Source organism: Oncorhynchus kisutch, linkage group LG5 (genome assembly GCF_002021735.2).
Source record: "Oncorhynchus kisutch isolate 150728-3 linkage group LG5, Okis_V2, whole genome shotgun sequence".
Taxonomy (NCBI): Eukaryota; Metazoa; Chordata; class Actinopteri; order Salmoniformes; family Salmonidae; genus Oncorhynchus; species Oncorhynchus kisutch.
In genome coordinates, this window is record NC_034178.2 from 51,974,584 (window position 1) to 51,984,186 (window position 9,603).

Sequence of the window (9,603 nt, forward strand, 5' to 3'; positions counted from 1 at the left end):
TAGGATTGGATAGTCTTTTCCACTTTGATTTTACGGGGAAAATGAACAAAACTTACTGGTTTAAAAATATATTTCTCACACACTATGTACAACTACTGTATAGAAAAATCCAATCCTATTCAAGATCCGTGCTAGTGCTGACTTCCCATTCAATCTCAGCAGTGACACAGCTCTTTGAAAAGCAGGATGTGCGATAAAGTGCAAAGGGCATCAATCCATCGGTTTGTCCAAAGATGGCGAACGTGGTGCTCGAGTTCAAGGCTTCTGCTGGAGATTCGGAGCCTCAAAATCGCCCTGTCCTAATTGTCGGTCAACTGAATAACTTGGCCCAAACAAACTGGACCCAGGTCAAGGGGAAATTGCAGCCAGCTGTCAGCGAAAAGGTGAGGAAATAAAAAGTCGGGGCTGCTCGTGCTAGAGCTCCCCGGCAAGCACTCACTTGTCACCTGGCGCTGACATTGCAAGCTGGATAGTGTCAGTAAAAAAAATCTAGTTAGTAAGTTCGCTAACTAGTAATTATAATATGAAAAATGCCCGAATTTTACTCTTGGTATTCTGGGAAATAGTTCCTTGGCTTGAATCTGACAATGCTAACAAAGTTAGCTAAATGCTTGCTAGCTAAATTAGCTTTCACAAATCAAGTCATGCTAGCTTAGCTTTTAACATGCCATCTCCATTCTCCAACCACATTGACTCGATACTTGATCCCTGACAATATTGTATTGGCCTTTATTCTTAATTTCAATTAATTCTCATTTACGTTCCCCCCCCATTTTACTTGAAGAAGCCAGCCTGTAGGAAAGTCAGTTTGACTGGATTAGCTAGTTAAATTGTTTCAAGTTGCATGTGCCCGAATAACCTAGCTATTCCTCCTCGTGACTACTTGATGTTTGGTCCAGCCAGCTGCATGTGGAGTCAGACCAATTCTGATCTTTTCCACTATTAGATTTTAGACCAATCAGAGCTTTTGCCATTAATTGGGGAAAAGGATTAGAATTTGGCTGCCTGTGTAAACGCAGCCTTTGATCACTATTTGGTCTTCTGCTTTGCTAATATCTGATCACTGTTTGACAGCACAGTGTGTGCAACTTGCGGGTAAATTGTTCAACAATTTACCACATTGTCAGACAACTTTGGTCATATGCTTTCACAAGTCTTACTGTATTCAGTGCCATTCATAATCGATGCCAGCGCTTATGTGATCATCATAATATAGCACTGACAGTGACAATAATTTGCTAACAAAATGAAAACGTTTTTTTTATTTTTATCCAGGTCTGGCAGGCTGCTCTCACTGCTCTGAACCCTAACCCTACTGACAGCTGCCCTCTGTACTTGAGCCATGCAGCTGTGGCAGCCTTGCCCTCACGGGTTAGCAGACACAACAGCCCTTCCTCTGCCCACTTCCTTTCCCGTCTGGTCCGTACCTGCCTGCCTGGAGGGACAAGCCGCTGCATCCTGGTCAGTCAGTTAACTGCACTGGGATTAAAGACTAATTCGGAGCTATACGGGGCCTGGTTTCCCAAACACATTAAGCCTAGTCCTGGATTTAAATGCACTTTCAGTGGAAGTTGTCCATTGAGAATAGTGTTTAGTCCAGGACTAGGCTTAATCTGTGGTGGGAAACATGCCCGTGGAGTTTAGGGTGATGCTGACCTTATCTGCCATTACGCTTCAGACACCAGACATTTATTATTCATGCTTAGTGATAATGTGATCGTTAAGCCATAGATGGGCCCCTACAGCTGTCCGAAGTCTCAAACAAATATAGGTTAAGCCTACATGTGGTTGCATATTTAAAGTAGGCCTATGCAGTATTCTTTTGATTTTACTTTTAAGGCAATATGCCAAATTGCATGCTTTGTGATTGACACACTGCATTTATTGATCATTTTAGGTTTACTGTTATTACAGATTTGTTATCAGACAGTGAAAGTATGTTTGTTCCTGTCTGTCCAGGTGGTGTGTGAGCGGTCTGATGTGTTTGCCTCAGCCTGTGCCATCGCCCGGGCTTTCCCCATATTCTCCCGTCGTTCTGCCTCCTCCCGCAGGACCGAGAAGAAAGAAGTCACTGTGGAGTTCATCACTGTGGGCCAAGACAACGGACCACTGGACCCCACTATACTGCAGGTACCTCTAACTTCTATACTAGTCATTGCCAGAGCCATTGTGGACCTACATCAGCCACTGTTGTTGCTGCCAACCACTGGTTTTGTAAATGACTGATCAAACTGACTACAAGATCTATATGGAGTGCTTTTATGATGTACTGCGCAAGTATTCCTACCAAACCGTTTAGTATGGGCACCTCTGTTCGGTCCGCACTGTGAACCTGAAAGAATACATTAAAAAAATATAAAAACCACCTGGCCTATAGGCTATGCCTCTTGATTAAATCTGAGCTGAAAAAACATTGTAGGTTATTTCCATTAAAACCACTACAGTGCTGTGGCAAGTAAAACATTTTTTGGCCAAGCAGATTATAGATTTTAAAAAAATAACTAGCAAACAATTACGCTACTCCAATCAGAATTGAATCGGTGTCCTCCGGATGCAATGTTTTGCTCATCCCAATCTCTGTAGTGCGCATCAGAGTTTAATTATTGTAGGCCAGCGTTGACAGGCACGAGCGGTCTTTCACTCATGCAGTCGCAAGATTTGTTTTTTTTAGATCAAATTGTGCTGTGTTTGCACCATAATTTGCAAATAAATTCATTAAAAATCCTACAATGTGATTTTCTGGATTTTTTTTTCTCATTTTGTCTGTCATAGTTGAAGTGTACCTATGATGAAAATTACAGGCCTCATCTTTTTAAGTGGGAGAATTTGCACAATTGGTGGCTGACTAAATACTTTTTTGCCCCACTGTACATGTTTTTTTCCATCAGTCTACACACGTTACCCCATACTGACGAAGCAAAAACAGGTTTTCAGACATTTTTGCAAATTTCTTAAATAAAAAACATACCTTATTTAAGTTTGCAGACCATTTTGATATGAGACTTGAAATTGAGCTCAGGTGCATCCTTTTTCCGTTAATCATCAACTTGGAGTGCACCTGTGGTAAATTCAATTGATTGGACATGATTTGGAAAGGCACATACCTGTCTATATAAGGTCCCACATTTGACAGTGCAAGTCAGAGCAAAAAAACAAGCTGTGGGGTCGAAGGAATTGTCCGTAGAGCTCCAAGACAGGATTGTGTTGTGGCACAGATCTGGGGAAGGGTACCAAAAAATGTCTGCAGCGTTGAAGGTCCCCAAGAATACAGTGGCCTACTTTCTTAAATGGAACAAGTTTGGAACCACTAAAACTCTTCCTAGAGCTGGCCACGCAGACAAATTGAGCAATCGAGGGAAAAGGGCTTGGTCAGGGAGGTGACCGAGAACCCGATGATCACTATGACAGAGCACCAGAGTTCCTCTGGAGATGGTTGTCCTTCTGGAAAGTTCTCCCATCTCTGCAGCACACCACCAATCAGGCCTTTATGGTAGAGTGGCCAGACAGCAGACACTCCTCAGTAAAAGGTACATGACAGCCCGCTTGGAGTTTTCCAAAAAGCACCTAAAGGAGTCTCAGACCATGAGAAACAAGATTCTCTGGTCTGATAATCAAGATTGAACACTTTGGCCTGAATGCCAAGCATCACGTCTGGAGGAAACCTGGCACCATCCAAAGTATGGTGGTGGCAGCATCATGCTGTGGGGATGTTTTTCAGTGGCAGGGACTGGGAGATTCATTAGGTTTGAGGGAAAGATGAACGGAGCAAAGTAAACAGAGATCCTTGATGCCAACCTTCTCCAGAGCACTCAGGACCTCAGACTGGGTGAAGGTTCACCTTCCAACAGGATAACGGCCCTAAACACACAGCCAAGACAATTCAAGAGTGGCTTTGGGATAAGTCTCTGAATGTCCTTGAGTGGCCCAGCCAGAGCCCGGACTTGAACCCGATCGAACATCTCTGGAGAGACCTGAAAATAGCTGTGCAATAACACTCCCATCAAACCTGACCGGGCTTGAGAGGATCTGCAGAGAAGAATGGAGTTAACTCCTCAAATATAGGTGTGCTACGCTTGTAGCGGGGATTTACTAATGAGGCTGTAACCTAACAGTGGAAAAAGTCAAGGGGTCTGAATAATTTCTGAATGCACTGTACATGCATAAATGTAAATCCAGAGTACATGTTTGCATGGTTGTAATTCTTTCTGGATAGGAGCATCTGCTAAATGACAAAAATGAACTTAATTTATGCTTTGGCTCTTGCCAGTGTCTTGCCAATGCTGCTGATGGAGTGAGACTGGCAGCACGGATTGTGGACACACCGTGCAATGAGATGAATACTGATCACTTCTTGGAGGCAAGTGATATCGTAATGTAGTTATCGGCTGCGTCACAAATGGCACCCTATTCCCAACATAGGGCACTGCTTTTTAGCCCTGTGGGCTTAGGGTGCCATTTGGGAAGCTACCATAAAGCAATAGCACACTCAACAGTGACTTCTTAAAACAACTTAATTAAACTAAATGTACTTTTTTTGACTGGGTATGCCTTTTTGTCTTCAGGAGATTAAGGCAGTGGGAACTGAACTGGGCATTTCACCTGTTATCATTCGAGGAGAGGACCTGAAACAGAAAGGATTTGGAGGTAGTGTATCAGGACAGGAGGGTCTTGGCTATGAGTTATGCTTGTCTGTTATGCTTCTATGTTTTGGACCAGATTATGTGAGTTTGCTAAATATTTTAATGAACTGAGTAAACACACCGGTGCAGAATCAAGGTGACTTACAAAGCTGAGGAGGGCCAAGAGCAAGAGAGGGAGTGTGTTGTAGTGTCCACAACTAGTCATCGTGGAATCTGAAAAGACCCGTATCCCGAAAGCATGATGGTCTACTTCATGCACATGCTAAAAGAAAGGAATGAGGTGGGTAGCTAACTGGCATTGTAGAAAAGTATTTATAAACAATAAATCTGATCTCTTAATTTTCATTCTGTCTATACAATAGGCTATCATTGATTTTGGCCCAATATGCCTGACATGTTACCTCTTTAAATGAGCTTTCTGTTTTAGCATCCCCAGTCGCTCTGCAAGCGCAGAGAGGTTATTCTCTGCTGCTGGCCTGCTCTGCAGGCACCATCACACGAGCCTGAAGCCACACTCTGGCCAATCTCTTGTTTCTAAAAGTTAATTCAAAGGCACTAATAATGAATTAGATTTGAATTCTAATTAAGTCACAGCCTATATGCACAATTTATAGAGTACAATGACTTAATAGAACAAAATGTTTAAATGCTGAGTGCTTAATGTTCCTGCCAGCCTAGTGTGTCCACTCGCAAATGCTTCACTATTTATTTATTTGTAGGCTATAGCCTTGAAATATTAGGCTAATAATAACCCATCTGGTTCCTGACCTATTTAAAGTGTTTATATGCAGTTTAATGCGACACCTCGCCTATTTGAAATTGTGAATGCTTTTCATGTTTATTAAAATACTTGATATAAAAATATGGTTTATAATATCATATGGTTTGTTTTCAATACTTCAAAACCAAGTAGTCACAAAAATAGATGGGTGTTGGTTAAATGGTGATTTTAAGGAATGGAGCAAATATGGACTGTCAGTTTATCCTGTGAGTGAGGATTGTATTTTAGAGGAACTGTTGGAAAGAATTTGGTACACCAAAGCAACTCTGCTCTCATACTCTAATTGGGACTCAAATCTGTTTGGTGCTTTGCTTCCCATCACACAAACTGTGGGCCAGTTAGAAAAATATTTTTTAATCATGTGTATGATGTGCATGTATGATGACCACATGTTTCTTCCACTTTCCTTTTGCAGTTTTTGGGGGGGTTGGTTCTCCTCTCTGTCTTTGAATGTGCAATGTTTCTATTCTGATGTATTACTTTCTCAGTAAACTAGCTAATAAATGGGACCCAAAAGATTTAGGCCAAAAGGAATGTCAAATTAGTTTTCCCACATTGGAATAAAGCTTGTATTTTAGTTTGAGTTGTCTTGTGATGTAGATACACTCATGGTTGTTTTCCCTGATAACTCATTATTAGTTTGTGGTTATCAACTCAATTACTTTGGACTGTTTGGGCCCTCAGGCATCTATGGAGTGGGCAAGGCAGCGGTGAACCCCCCTGCTCTGGCAGTCCTGAGCCACAAACCAGATGGTGCCACCCAGACTATTGCATGGGTGGGCAAGGGAATTGTATATGACACTGGAGGCCTCAGCATCAAGGGAAAGGTAAAGGCAAGCATGAGGCTTGTCAGTTTAGCTGCATCCCAAATAGCACCATGTTCTCTATAGTGCAGTACTTTTGAACAGAGCCCTATGGGCCCTTGTCTAAAGTGGTGTACTATAAAGGGAATGGGGTGCCATTTGGAACAGATCCATGATGTGATCATTCTGTCTTTTGTATAATTAAATGGATATTTAACAGTAGCCAGCGAAATAAGTATTCAGTTACAATGTTGTAAAGGATGAATTATTTTTTTTCCCCCACATCAAGACTAACATGCCTGGGATGAAGAGAGACTGTGGTGGGGCAGCAGCCATTTTAGGAGCTTTCAAAGCTACTGTCAAACAGGTAAGATCTACCTACTACCCCTGGTTAATCTTTCAAATCAACCTCTTATTTTGCAACATTCGGTCCTGTTTGGAGACACCCTATGGGATTGTGTTGAGCGTTTGAAAAGTTGTGTATAGACCTTTTTTGAAATGCATGTCTTTTTTTAGGGCTTCAAAGACAATCTCCATGCTGTATTCTGCCTGGCAGAGAATGCAGTCGGACCCGCTGCAACACGGCCAGATGACATCCACACACTCTACTCTGGAAAGTGAGTACCCTCCTAAATGTTGGATTAATTTAAACCAGTTAGGCAAAGTAATGGGAAACGAGCTAATACAATGGCGACCTGATGGAGGAAAGTAGGGTTTTTCCTTCTGATGGGCTTTGTGTGGGAAAGACACAATTGGCTGATCCATTATTACGATGCTGGCTTAGTTTGTGGTATGAATAGCGTTTTTTGTTCTCTTTTTGCTGCCTTTCTGATGAAGGACCGTGGAGATCAACAACACTGATGCCGAGGGCAGACTGGTGCTGTCTGATGGTGTGGTGTATGCCAGCAAGGACCTCTCTGCTGACATCATCCTGGATATGGCCACCCTGACAGGGGCACAGGTGTGTGACTGGCAGGCTCTTCTATGGCCACAGCACTGCATCTTTGGCAACAAGACACACCATATATAGGCTGAAATGAACATGTGCAAGGGTCAACAGGGCTTGTGACAGATAATTATACCCAGTAAGTTTAATTTAGCTGATCTTTGCCCTAACTGAAATTTTCGTGGGCTACAGCTAAAACTCACCACATTCTCTGAGGAACTCAAAACAACGTATCAAGGTTGTCTCACACAAATGGATGGTGTGTTTGTGTCAAACAAAATCATTAGGCCTAAATATTTCCTTATAACCGTTGTTCTAACTCAAACACAGCTTGTGCTGACTGATAAAGCCACATCATGTGGTAACCCTCATGATGCACTGATGAGCTCATTCTGAAAGTCACATGCACCACACAGTATTATTTTGGCTACCCAGTGAAGTAGTTCGCTAGTGAAATGTTAGTGAGGTCTGATGCACAAAAACAAGGTTGGTTTTTGTTGCTGCCCATCATAAGCGTTAGGTGAATTTGTACTCAATACATACATAATTGAACTTCTTATTACCACCTTTCACTTTAGTTCATTACCATAGTTCCTGTATAACAAATTACTACGTAAGTATATGTTTCAAACAATGGTTTAATTTGTCTCTTTCCTAGGGGATCTCCACAGGGAAGTACCATTGTGCTGTGATGACCAACAGTGAGCAGTGGGAGATGGCATGTGTGAGTGCAGGCCGCAGCAGCGGAGACCTGGCTCACCCACTGGTCTACTGCCCAGAGCTGCACTTCAGTGAGTTCACCTCAGCCGTGGCAGACATGAAGAACTCTGTGGCTGTGAGTGGCACTACTACTCTTCTCTCTGCTGTATGCCCAGTCTACCAGGTCCTAATCTTAGATCGGAGTACTATCAAGTAGCTCCGTACAAAGAGTTGATGCTTCTACAGCCTATCATGATTGTTGTTCATTTTCCTTCACCCTATTATATATTTTCTGGATAAGAGCATCTGCTGAATGACTAAAATGTAAAGGTATCCCTTTTCTGTGTGTGTGAAAGGACCGGGAGAATGCTACGAGCTCCTGTGCCGGCCTCTTCATCGGCTCTCACCTGGGCTTCGACTGGCCTGGGGTCTGGGTCCATGTGGACATAGCCTCCCCCGTCCATGCTGTGAGTGACTGAATATTTGGGTTTAGTGGGGGTGTTTTCCTGGACACCGATTTAAGCCTAGTCATGGACTAAAAAGCTAACTTAATGGAGGAATCCCCACAAATGCTTTTTAGTTCAGGATTAGGCGTAATGTGTCCAGGAAACCCAAAATATTTTGGAAGTATAGACATAATCTATTAAATCCATTTCAGCCACTCCCATATCTTGACAGACTCAAACACTCTTCAGAACAAGTGTGCTCTAACCTGCTTCAGCCTAGCTCAAACAAATGGGGAACAAAAGGATCATCCTCTGTATACATTATCTATCTAGTGCTTGCAGATCGGTGAAAAAACAAATGTGTAAGAGCTAATGGAGGGGGGCTGGGAACAAAAATATATTTGAGTCATGGTGTAACCTGTTTTATCAATCTCTTCCTTCCTCTCTGCAGGGGGAGCGTGCTACTGGCTTCGGTGTGGCTCTGCTCATGGCTCTGTTCGGCCAGGCTTCCGACGACCCTATGCTCAACCAGGTGTCTCCTCTGGGGGCGGCCAGAATGAATGCTGCGTCCGGGGACCCGATGGTGCGCGACAGCAAAAGGCGCAGACTGGTGTAAAACCTCTAAACAGCCATCTCGGGACTCCTCTGCCTCACGACCTCCAGACCCACACACCTCCCCTCTTTACACTGACATGCACTGTTCACCTAGAAAGCATTTCCAATCGTCAATTCTTAGTCTACTTCTTCACGATGCAGTGAATAAAATGTGGGGTAAAAGAGCAGGTGGCTAGAATTTCTCTCAGATTTTTTGTGTTGTATTTAATTGACTGTCTTTTGATTATTTGTCCCACAAAGAATTGGGAGGAATTATGAATGTGCAAATGTTTATAGCATGTTGTAGACTTAAAGGTTTTGCTGTCCTTGAATAAATTACAAGAGCATTATCACAATTTCTGAAAATGAAATCAAAATAGTCTGAAATTGACTGTTAAAATAACTGAATGAGGTATGTGATCCTGTGAGCTAAGTGATTGTTTCCTTTTTCTTTCAATGTGTGTCTTGAGTAAATTCGCTAGGCAAACACATATTTTGGTTTGCAGCCATAGCTTATCCAAACTTGCCAAACTTGTCTTTATGGACATTGGGAATAACTTGTGAATAATAAAGAGATCTTTTGGAGTAATCTTATATGTTTTATCTTATTCCTTGTAAACTGATAACTGCATACCAAGATACACTTCTGCCATACTCCAAAGGGCTCTATGGGCTCTTCTCTGCCAGGAAGCCT

General features: G+C 42.6%; 1 protein-coding gene across 1 annotated transcript; it reads left to right on the top strand.

Moving 5' to 3' along the window:
* Window positions 1-165: 165 nt before the first annotated feature.
* On the top strand, window positions 166-9,503 carry npepl1 (aminopeptidase like 1). The gene is made up of 12 exons (XM_020483576.2): window positions 166-383; window positions 1,276-1,461; window positions 1,960-2,130; window positions 4,268-4,357; window positions 4,563-4,644; window positions 6,106-6,248; window positions 6,514-6,591; window positions 6,741-6,841; window positions 7,062-7,185; window positions 7,829-8,005; window positions 8,226-8,336; window positions 8,767-9,503. The coding sequence occupies exons 1-12, from the start codon at window positions 234-236 to the stop codon at window positions 8,929-8,931; spliced, it is 1,578 nt and encodes a 525-aa protein (XP_020339165.1). The 5' UTR covers window positions 166-233; the 3' UTR covers window positions 8,932-9,503.
* The last annotated feature ends 100 nt before the right edge of the window (window positions 9,504-9,603 follow it).